Source organism: Mus musculus, chromosome 15, assembly GCF_000001635.26.
Source record: "Mus musculus strain C57BL/6J chromosome 15, GRCm38.p6 C57BL/6J".
Classification (NCBI taxonomy): Eukaryota; Metazoa; Chordata; class Mammalia; order Rodentia; family Muridae; genus Mus; species Mus musculus.
In genome coordinates, this window is record NC_000081.6 from 28,398,192 (window position 1) to 28,410,557 (window position 12,366).

Below are 12,366 nucleotides of genomic sequence, written 5' to 3' on the forward strand. Positions count from 1 at the left end.
GTTTGGAAATTCTCCCATATAAAATTATGTAGTATGAGATCTTCCTTTGACCTTCACTCACTATATAGATGAGATTTATTCTCATTGTGGCAAAAGTGACTTTGCATTCATTTTCAGTTATAGCATTCTAGTATATGATTGGGTAGTGCTGTGTAGTAAGTATATAACAATTGTTGTGATAATAAAAAGATAAAGGGTATAATTGTGTTCTATGGGGGTATGGTGAGGTATGGGGGAAGGGGATACCTTGGTGGGCTCATGCCAAGGCATCCCTTCCCCCTGAGGGACCAGCTATGCATGACTGTATAGTATAGAATAGAGTTTATTCAGGGCACGGGCATTGGAGTTAAGAGAGTAGAAGAGGCAGAGAGAAAGGCTGGCCATGATCACATGGAGAGAGGGAGGAAGGGAATGGGGAGAGAGGCAAGAGTAAGAAAGAGAGGGGGGGAGGGAGCAAGCAGCCCCTTTTATATTAGGCCAGGCCTACCTGGCTGTTACCAGGCAACTCTGGGGAGGAGCATATCTGGCTGTTGCCAGGTAACTGTAGGGGTGAAGTCCAGACAGAATACCAACAATAAGTAGGCTTTATTTTAAAGAAGAAAGTAAGACAAAAGAAGAAGAGAACAAAGCCATTGGTTTTCAGTGTTTGCACAGTACAATTACTCCAGGAAGACCAGTTTCAAATTCCAAAAATGATGCTAGGGATGCAGGTCTGGAAAAGGCAGGCAGCACGGCGTCCCGTAGAATTACACCACACAGGTGCAGCTGGCACCAGTGACCTACAAAGTCTAGGAGATGGGAAGCCTAGCAAAGCCAGGAGAAACTGAGCTTTAACCAGAGGCTGCCTTTATTCTAAATACAAATATTTAAATTGCCAGTGATTGCAACCAGCCATAAATAGACTTAACAGCTAGCATTTAGATTTTCTGAAATGTTTACAGTCATTTCCACGAGATCCTCTGAATTAACCCCAGTGTGACCCACGTGAACGCTTCCATTTGGCTACTGGACGGTTGAAGGAGGTTTTGGGTTGTCACTAAGTTCTGGCTATTACAAATGAATCTGGTGTCTGTCCTGACATACAGGACCTTTAGGGGCGGCATGCATACATTTCTGTTGGCTATATTTATAGGAGTTGGATTTCTAAGACAGAGATTGTACACATCTTCTCAGTTTTTGTAGACCGTAGGAAAGTGTTTTTTTAAAAGGTCGTGTCATGCACGTACTCAGCAGCGAGACTTATGTGTGCACACCCCCACAGCCCAACTGTTTTCTGCTTTTCAGTGTCCTTGTGTGAGACAGAAGCGTTTCCTTTGTTATGGGCTTAATTTGCATTTCGGTGACAGCTAATGGTGCCGAAAATCTTTGGTTGGGTTTGTAAACCTTTCAGAAATTTTTATGTTAAGTGCTTATTTGGGCCTTTCTCTCTGTGTAATTATTTCTTTTATTTTTTGAACTTACAATTACATCATCTTTCTGTTCTCTTCTTTCCTCCTTTGATCCCCTCTCATGTAGCCCTCCTTGTTCTCTTTAAAATTCATGGTCTCTATTTTCATCAATTGTTATACGTGCATATGCACATACATTTGTAATACTAAATACGTAAATACAACCTGTTCAGTTTGTATACTGTTACCGATATATGTTTTCCAGGCAGACCATTAGGTACTGGATAACAAATTGGTTTGCTTTTCCCATTTCTCCCAGTCTCAGCATTCCTTAGCTCTTGTAGTTCTTTGTAAAGGGTTAGAGCCTTATGGAGTTACCGTGACCACTTTGCTGTGTCTATTGATGCCTTGTTCAGCTTACATTTGGGCAAGTCACATGGGTCATGAAACTTTGTCGATGTAGTTTCTGGCATCCCTAGAAGACATAATCGCACTGGGAACTCTGATTCTTTGACTCTCACAATATTTTTGCCCCCTTCTGCTAAAACTAGTTTTAAAGATTTAATTATTTTCATTTTATGTATATGAGTGTTTGCTTGCATGAGTGTGTCTGGTGCCTATAGTTGCTGCAAAAGGAAGTCAGGATGCCTGGACCTGGACTTGCCAATGGCTGAGCCACCTTGTGGGTGTGAGGAACATGGGTCCTTTGCAGGACCACATACACTCTTTAACACTGAGCCATCTCTCCAGCCCATTGTTAAACATTTTCTGTTGGATTTTAAATACTTTATGAATGCTACAAATATCTTCAGCCACTTCCTGGCTTGTTCATTTTATTGCTGCTGTCTTTTGCTAAGCTGGGATTCTTAATTTTAATGTAGGATTCTTTATTGATATTCTCCTTAATAGCATTTTCTGTGTTCCATTTAGGTCTTGGCTCTCTCTGAGGCAGAATAAATCCTCTTACGTTTTCCTTCTAGAAGTTTTAGTGTCTTATCTTCCAGATTTAGATCTTGAGACAACTAACTGGAAATACCCACTCTAGGCCCGTTCTTCAAGCACCACCTTTCCTTCAGTTTTCAATTCAGCATCCTCCATGTGCCTGCTGAAGCTATGGCATCGAAAAGTGCCTTCCCTCTGCTACAGAAACGAGTTGCCTATGAAATCAGTAGGTTGTTGACTTGCCCAGGCAACTAGGAGACTAGGTGACAGTGCTGCTGGACTTTGAATACAATACAATCCTTGTGAATGACTCCACATCTCCCTTGTGCATTTGATGGAAGGTCACTGCTTATGAGAGCTCTGTCTTCCTTATTTTCTAAGTCTCATGAAAGAAACTTGTGACAAGCAAGGTCTGAAAGAAAGGGTGTCCTACTCTGCTAGCCTCGGTCTGTGAAGGTTTATTCCATGCAATTACCAGTTGCTAGATTTATTTATACTTGGAAAATAATCACCCTTTTAGAAGAGAAAACATTATTTTTTTTTAAACATTCAATTTAATCATGGCTGGACTTTTCTTCTAGGTGCAGGAAGGAATTCTAAATCCATTTCTGCTGTGTCTTAAAATTACATTTCTCCAGGAGATAATAATTCTCTCATATTTGTGAAAGCTCTATGATTAAAAATTAATTCATCATTCTCAAGGTGCAGTGTCCAAGTTATTGCTCTCACATTTCATGTGAGTTTAATAGAACTTCTGTCTGAATCTATTAAGCATTTAGTTGCTGATAAATGCTAAATCTATATGTCCTTAGCTTGAATATAGCTGTGTGTGTTTTTGTTTTTCCATTGTTGATATTATGGGTTTATAATTCACCTATTTAGGACTAATGGAAAGAAGTTTTTATTGCGTTTGAAATTCTAATTACTGTAATAGTGCTCATCACCTAAATAGGATCCCAGTGTATTTAACCAGGGTGGGATGTCTGCACCAGGGACAGAGCACATGCTGGTAGACTTCTTTTGCAATCATTCCGCACTGTGCTTCCAGCTTTAAGACTTTCACCCAATATCCCGAGACACTGACAAACAAACAAAAACAAATCAAGCAAGCAAGCAAACAAACAAACAAACAAACAAAACACAAACCATTTGTCTAGCTTCGGATGCTTACTAGTTTCTTTTACATTGTAAGCAGAATGTGAGTTTAGATATACCTCATAAAGTAACTACTTTTGACCTGATTTCACGTTTTTTTCCTTCTACAGCAGTTCCCCAAAGACACGATCAATGAAGAAGTGATAGAATTTTTGAATCCTTACTTTGAAATGTCCGACTACAACATCGAGACGGCCAAGCGCGTCTGTGGGAATGTAGCCGGACTTTGTTCCTGGACCAAAGCTATGGCTTCCTTTTTTTCTATAAACAAGGAGGTGCTCCCTCTGAAGGTAGGCCTCCTAGGGTGGGCCCTGTGACCTGTGCCGGGGAGAAGTGCTGGGCCAATCGGTCTGTCTTCTTACAGCTCAGGCGCTTTGGCAGTCAGTGCATCTGTCCTCAAATCCACAAGAGAGTGAGGTTCTGAACGAGGGATACTAACACGTTTCTTTCGTCTTTAATACATGGCTCCGCAATTGCAGGGGCTTTTAAGCATGATTTTATTCTTTGTGAAGACACTGAGTCTGTTGTGAGTTGCTTAAACATAAGGCAAGAAAATTAGGGCACAGAATGTTCTCCAACAATGTTCAAGATCTTAAGCAATGGAATCCTATGAATGAGACAGGGTGAGGACATAGATACCGGTGCCCGAAATTCTGGTCTTTGAAGAAGGAAGGTAGAGCTTTCTCTTTCCCTTTATCGCACCTCAGGCAAGAATGTCAGCTATTTGTAATTAAATGTGATTTTTGAGCCTAACCCTACATTTCCCCAAGTAGCTGAATTTATGAGTGTTATTTCCATATTTGCCAGCACTATTAAAAAGACACCCAGTCTTTAGCAAACAGAGAGGTGAACACATTTAAAAGCACAGGCCCTAGTACTCATGTCTTAACAATTATAGTTTGTGGCTTGATTTTGTTTTTGTAGATTTGATCTTTCCCAACCATAAACCAAGACGTACTTACTTATAATTGTTAGCTACCCAATAAACTTAATAAGTATGATAAAATAATCAGGAGTATCAAGGGGGGAGAATGCAGAGTTTAGAGGGTGAGTCTCAGGTTTCCAGAACTATGTAAAGCATCAAAGACTCATTCCGAGTCAGAGAATTTCAGAGCAAGCAGATGATATCATGCTTGCTGATACTATGGAAACTGACCGCTGGAGATTCCAGCAAGCTCAAGATTGGTCACGAGAAATGCGTGGCATTTTATTTTATATTTTCCCAGGAAACATAATAATGTATACTTTTTGTTTTATTGTATTTATATTAAGAATAGGGAACTGAAATCATTGAACAGAGACTCCCCAAAAGGCAGAACAATGAAAACTTTTCTCCAGGGTTCGTATTTCAGCTTCCACTGAAGGTCAAGTCTAGCCTGTCATCTAGTGTTGGCTTATGAAATGTTTTTTTTTTTTTTAAATATATCTTTAAAAGCTTTTATTTTGCATTTTGGCCCCTGTAGCCCAAAATAATTCTTAGGTATTTTGCCTACAACTGTATAGAAAATAAATTTGCTGATTGCTATTCTAATGTTTTATAATTTTATGGTTATAAGCATGGATAAAAATTAACATTAATATTTGGGTTTGGGTTCACGAAGTTTGAGGTGATCCCAGAGGCAGAGTAAAACACCGCTGTCAGTGTGTGCCCCGGGGGAACTCCCACCATCTAAAGTGTGGGTGCCTGGGGTCTCCCTGCTTCTTCCTCATCCTGTGTCCCCTGCAGGCCAACTTGATAGTGCAAGAGAATCGTCACATCCTGGCCATGCAGGACCTGCAGAAAGCCCAGGCTGAGCTGGATGCCAAGCAAGCAGAGCTTGATGTGGTGCAGGCAGAGTATGAACAGGCCATGGCAGAGAAGCAGGTAGGCTATGCTCGGAATGGGAGGGAGGCTCACACACTCTGTCCTCCCGAGTCTCAGTCCTATCACGTCTTTCTCTGAAGGGTTGGTTTCCCGCAAGAGTTCACTGAGTTTTATAATGCTCACACGGCACGTGACCCTCCGCTGAGGCCTTTACCTTGTTTCTAACTAACACCCAAAGCCATTGATAAGTAAGGGTCAGCGTGGTCCACTCAGGTGGATACTGGTTCTAGGCATAACTGTTCAAGTCTCTCTATGCCTGAGCAGAGTGAGGACCCCTGTGCCTCTGAAGTCATCCCTTCCCACAACATTACATTTAATCTTTCAAACGGTTTTAAAAGTAGATGGGGCAGATCATTTTATTTTTCACAAAGCAGCCAAAGTACAGAATGCCAAGGGGGAGCTCTGGCTTGAAGCTGATCAATCACAGCCCGGGCAGGACTTGGATATTTTGATGTTGTCTTAAGGCCTCCCTGTTACATGGATGTGACAGTCGGTGTGTACTCTAATGCACAGTGATTGTCTACACATTCTTCATCTCTCTCTTTCTCTCTTTCCCTCTCTCACTCTTTCTCTCATACACACACACACACACACACACACACACACACATACACACACACACACACACAGAGGAGGAGAGGCAGAGAGAGACACACACAGAGAAAGAGGTGTTGGGGAAGGGAATTTGTACTTGCTAGCATCCAGATCCACAGACTTGTCATCTACCATAAAATCCCAGTTCTCCTGGGGGACTCTTTCCTTCTAAAATCAAAGTGGACTTAATACAGAACACATGCAGATAAAACGTCAGGGTTCCTTATTGCAGAGGTGGCTATGAGTGCTTGGGTTACCAACACTCAGTCTTACGGTGAAGGGAGGCCAGATTGGACTCAGCAGACATCTGTAAATTAACATTCAGGTAAAAATGCCTGAAGAGATTGCAGAGAAAAGGCATTGGAGTGTCTAAGTCATAAAACCCACTTTAATGATTTTTCTCACTACTTTAAATACTTTTTTAAAATTTCATAGTAGCAGAAAGCCACAAATGATAGATATTTAAAGTACTCTACACACCAGGTTGTATAAGCTTTTAGCCCCAAATCACCTGCGTCTGATTAACTCTGTATTGTATTTGGCATACAGGAGCCATAGTGAATCTTTCTTTGAATATTTCCTGGAGGTGTCCCCTTTCTAGATTAAGACACCTGCTGTTGACTCTTTAGTTTCATAGTATACAGATTACACACTGCATCTCTTGAAGATCAAAGTCCCCCGAGAGCTGTGAGGGTGCATTCCTAAGGATGTTCTGCAGGAGTGAGCCAGTAGCACCTGCATGGCCTTGTATGTTTCTAGTGGGGGGAGGGGTCACTTACATAAGGAGAAAATTAGCATTGCAACTACAGAGCCTACATTAAAAAGCAGGAGGAGAGAGGATAAATTTCTGTCTTTCTGGATCTTCACTTGTATCCAGACGTACTCCTGAATAAAGCACTCTTTTCTATTGTTATTGTGTTTAACTTTTAGCAGGTTTGCAGTTGCTCATTCGCTTTTTTATTGCTGTTCTGTTTACTAGTTTAGATAAAGCTTATTACTTCATTTGTTAGTTTATTAGTTTAGATAAAGGAACACAGAGAACTGCTATTGTAAAAATATGACCATAGCTTGAAAACCTGATTTTCCACAAATTTCAAATTTCTTTAGATTGAAAACAAGTTCGCCCTGAGCCTGCTGCTACCAAATTAGGAACACTATTTTCAGTCTTTTTTGTTTCACTTTCTTTATCCCTAGGGCCAGATGAAGCTGGAAGTACTTGTGGATCTCCCAACGTTGTTCACTGTAGCCCAGGCCTGCATGGCCTTTTAAAAGTGTCCTGGCTGCTGTCCACAAAGAGTGCAGTGCCTTGTCTTAGGGTCTAACTTCTCTGGCTGTCTGAAGAGTTAGTTGGCTTACTGCCCAGTTAACAGAGACCAGACCTCAGAGTTGGACCAAGGTGTCTATACCCAACCTCTAACCAGAACTATCTGCTTCTAGTTACCATAAGCATTAACCATTCTTTGCCTATAACACAGTAACCAGAGGAACCAGGTGACCTAGAGAACAAAGACAGGAAACTAGGGACTAACAGTTCTTTTTGTTTTTTTGTTTTTGACTTTATTGGATATTTTATTTATACTTCAAATATTATCCCCTTTCCTGGTTTCCCCTCCATAAACCCCTTCCCCCTATCCCCTCCCTTATCACCCTGCACACCAACCCACCCACTCCTGCTTCCTAGCCCTGGCATTCCCCTACACTGGGACATAGAGCCTTCACAGGACCAAGGGCTTCTTCTCCCATTGATGTCTGACTAGGCCATCCTCTGCTACATATACAACTGGAGCCATGAGTCCCACAATGTGTACTCTTTGGTTGGTAGTTTAGTCCCTGGGAACTCTGGGGGGGGGGTACTGGCTAGTTCATATTGTTGTTCCTCCTACCTCCTATGGGGCTGCAAACCCCCTCAACTTCTTGAATCCTTTCTTTAGTTCCTTCATTGGGTACCTGTGCTCAGTCTAATGGATGACTGTGAGCATCCACTTCTGTATATGTTTGGCACTGGCAGAGCATCTCAGGAGGCAGCTATATCAGGCTCCTGTCAGCAAGCACTTGTTGGCATCTGCAATAGTGTCTGGGTTTGGTGATTGTATATGGGATGGATCCCCAGGTGGGGCAGTCTCTGCTCCACACTTTGTCTATCTAACTCCTTCCAAGGGTGTTTTGTTCCCCCTTCTAAGAAGGATAGAAGTATCCACACTTTTGTCTTCCTTGTTCTTGAGTTTCATGTGGTTTGTGAATTGTATCTTGGGTATTCTGAACTTCTGGGCTAATATCCACTTATCAGTGAGTGCATATCATGTGTGTTCTTTTGTGATTGGGTTACCTCAATCAGGATGATATTCTCCAAATCCATCCATTTGCCTCAGAATTTCATAAACTCAGGTGACAGCAAATGCTGGTGAGGATGTGGAGAAAGAGGGACATTCCTCCATTGCTGGTGGGATTGCAAGCTGGTACAACCATTCTGGAAATCAGTTTGGCTGCTCCTCAGAAAACTGGACATAGTACTACCTGAAGACCCAGCAATACCACTCCTGGGCACATACCCAGAAGATGCTCCAACATGTAATAAGGACACATGCTCCACTATGTGCATAGCAGCCTTATTTATAATAGCCAGAAGCTGGAAAGAACCCAGATGCCTAACAGTTTTCTTAATCTGCTGGATATAAGTAAGGATCGGGAATTCTGACAAAATGCAATTAAGAATATCTTTTCACTGAAAACCTTGTTTTAAATAAATTATTTTAAATCAAATACCATACAATCCATATCTCTATTCTTGGGATGAAACAAGTAGGCATATATGATGGGGCTATAACACAGAAGTAGGTTTTTGGTTATTTTTCATTAACTAAAGGGAAGACAAAACTCCAGAAAGAAGGTGAGAATAGATTGAATTAAGTCTCTCCCGTATTCAAGGCCCTGTATTGTGTTATTCTTACAAAAGCAATCTATTCATTATAGAAAATGTATTTAGGGAATCCTGGAGAAGAACATAAATAATACCTTGCTCTTATATCTGAACATATGCTATATATATATATATATGTATATAGTGCATATACTTTAAGCTAATTTAAAAACAGAACACTTAGTGATACTGTTTTATTATCTAAGTTTTTAACTTAATAAAATATTGCAATATTTTTTGAGGCATAAAAATTACAAGATAGTTTTAAATTCGTTTAGAGTATCTGTATCAGTACTGTATGATAATTTAAATGGAAATTTAAGTAATCCCACTAAAGAAAAAAATATTGGAACAGTTTAAACTTTCCATAACATTATAGATATTCCCATTGAACTTACTTTATAAAAATGTGCAGTATGTATTTGTTACAGATGGGCATCCACCGATGTCCACCTCTTTGTCCATACTTACTTCATTTCCTATACATTTACACGTAGAACTGGAAGTTATCTCTTAAACATCTACATAGAAGATGAAAAGTCTTAGGGACTAGGAGTATAGTTCAGCAACATACATGTCCAGCATGCCTGAGGCCCAGGGTACCATCACCAGCACTAGAAACTGGGGGTGGAATTAGGTTTGAAATGACAATAATATATGGAAGTCTGCTTTAAAGTCTCTTTGCTGTCTCAAGGAACAGCTTAGAAATATATGATAAGTTGTACTAGGCTGAGATTTCTGCAGGAGCCTTGGAGCCCAATGAGGTGAAGAAAATTTAAGATTCTTCTGATGTGAAATGCAATGTGGCCTTAGGTGATACATTGGAGACAGCATGGTTTGACAAGAGAAATACTCCTAAGTATTGTCAATCTTTACATACATTGTGTTACATGATGCTATCATGTGTGATTTTACTAATGAGTGATAGAAATGTCCTCCATTTTTCTGTTACTAACACTGGGGAGGAATTGGTTGCTAGGCTCAAGGCACTGGGCAGAGAAGGGCCAGAGGCAAGACAGAGCCAACACAGTCATACAAAGCTAGAATCTTGTTTTTTTGTTTTTTGTTTTGTTTGTTTGTTTATTTGTTTTTTTGGTGTGTGTGTGTGTGAAATAGGCCTTCCATGTGTCAAGGAAGACAGACAATACATGCTTTAAAGTCACACATTTGAATGAGTAGCTGCTCTTTTGTCTGAGGAAAGGTTTCCTTCTTGTTTTGGCTTTCTTTAGACCTTGCTTGAAGATGCGGACCGGTGTAGGCATAAGATGCAGACAGCATCCACGCTCATCAGTGGCTTGGCAGGTGAAAAGGAGCGATGGACGGAACAAAGTAAAGAGTTTGCTGCACAAACTAAACGGCTCGTAGGTCTGTGAACTCTTTCACTAACAAGACTGTGTGTTGACTGTGATGGTGTCAGAGGCCCTAAGCATGAATCAAACAGCACTTGCTTATTTCAAATTCGTATATGTGTGTTTGTGTGTCTACAAGCATTCCAAGGAGGTGGGTAATTGTCTGGTACACGTGTCCTGATTTCATGTGTCAATGACCTTCACACCTCTTATTTTTAATTTACTTTCAAACACTTCTAAAAGCGTGGAATATTGATCATGGACACTTTAATGATGGCTCTGACTTTTCTGGTTTTTAAAGTTACATTTTTGAGCTAGAGGTCACTCTTACAACAAAGTTATGATGACCCGATGTTTAACTTCTGATAGTCCTTTTTTGATAGGATATTTAGAGTCTGTTCCATAGTCAATCAAACTCACGCTTATTGATCAATGCCATTGGCAGCCTGTACTTACAGGTTGACTATGGAGTTTTAGGTTAAAAGAATGGTTGTTGATTCACACTTCCTTTTCAATTTTAGTGAGTTATGCAATTGCATGGAGAGTCACAAAATATTTTCGGGGTGCTTGCTTTCTGCTTTAGGGGATGTGCTGCTGGCTACGGCTTTTCTGTCATACTCTGGTCCATTTAACCAAGAGTTTCGAGACCTGCTGCTACATGATTGGAAGAAGGAAATGAAAGCTCGTAAAATCCCGTTTGGGAATGGTCTAAATCTCAACGAGATGCTGATCGATGCCCCTACTATCAGCGAATGGAACCTCCAAGGCCTTCCAAATGATGACCTGTCCATCCAGAATGGAATTATTGTCACAAAAGCATCACGCTATCCTTTGCTCATTGACCCTCAGACTCAAGGCAAGATCTGGATTAAGAATAAAGAGAGCCAAAATGAACTCCAGGTGATTTCTGTTGGAGTACATTTATACACATCAAATTATATTGTTTTGTAGGGCCCTCTCATCTCCCTCCCCATGAGAAGAGAGAAGTATTTGAACATCTTACATGCTTTTCTTGGGATCCTAAATAGAGATATAAGCTTATATATAATAATGAAGTATTTTCCATAACCTTATTGTTTGCATTTTTGGGGCACACATCCCACTATCATATTTCAGTGAATCAGAGCTCATCTGTTAAGGTCACAGCTTTCTTTGGTAGTCAGAAGAAGTAAAGCACTTTATGTGTGCTATGCTTACACAGAGACTTCTTGTCGTCTACCAGTGGGGATGGTGGAGGGTAGGAAGAAGCAGAGATATCCCATACTACCCTCACATGTTGCATGGTAGGTGATTTGTCTATTAAAGGCAGAGTGGAAACAGCCCAGGATTTCTAGGTCCTTGTTTGTTTCCTGGGGCAGAGTGTTTAGAGGTCACGTGGTATTGTTGTGTATCACATCATGAGCCCATCTATCCAGAGTAACCTGATGATCCCATCCCATGCTTAGATCACATCTCTAAACCACAAGTACTTTAGAAACCACCTGGAGGACAGCCTTTCACTGGGGAGGCCTTTGCTCATCGAGGATGTTGGAGAGGAATTAGACCCTGCTCTAGACAACGTTTTGGAAAAAAACTTCATTAAAACAGGATCTACTTTTAAGGTATGTGAAACCCACTGATACCAGTATACAGGGCAACAGTGCATCCTGGTAGGGGAGACAGATGCTTTCAAGAGGCTACAAGTAGAACCAGTTGCCAGGAGATGTTTTTCTGCTCTCCTGAATAGAGGCTAAATTATTGACAGTTTAGGAATCATGTTGTGCTTATTACAATTTTAATTCTGTAACAAAGAAACGGATTCTATTTTGATCTTCGGCTGTTGAAAACTTTAAGACACTCCATGTCCCACCTTCCTTCTGTCCAGATAAGGGCACGATTATGAAATCCTTGGTACTAAATTATGTGATTCTGGTGAGAAATTTAAGCCACACATGTCCACATGTGTTTACATCCTCATCTTAGCCTCATCCAGGGACTGCTGTAAACCAGCACCCCTTCCCTGTTCTCTCCTGCCATGTTTGGATCCTGCTTGTGTGACTTCTCAAACTTCAGTATGTGCGTGGTAAGCCCTCTCATCATTCTCAACGGGTTAGCTTTCCCTTATCTTCTGGGTTTAGTCATGACACTTTTGATAACTAATTCTGTATTTGTTACATG

General features: G+C 40.8%; 1 protein-coding gene across 2 annotated transcripts in view; it reads left to right on the top strand.

Moving 5' to 3' along the window:
* Window positions 1–12,366, top strand: part of Dnah5 (dynein, axonemal, heavy chain 5) — a 317,192-nt gene that overhangs the window by 243,338 nt on the left and 61,488 nt on the right. For both annotated transcript variants that reach the window (XM_006520014.2, NM_133365.3), the window contains exons 60-64: window positions 3,596–3,775; window positions 5,212–5,349; window positions 10,090–10,225; window positions 10,793–11,109; window positions 11,655–11,810. In XM_006520014.2, the coding sequence (XP_006520077.1) occupies window positions 3,596–3,775; window positions 5,212–5,349; window positions 10,090–10,225; window positions 10,793–11,109; window positions 11,655–11,810 (927 nt within the window). The remainder of the gene's footprint in view (window positions 1–3,595; window positions 3,776–5,211; window positions 5,350–10,089; window positions 10,226–10,792; window positions 11,110–11,654; window positions 11,811–12,366) is intronic.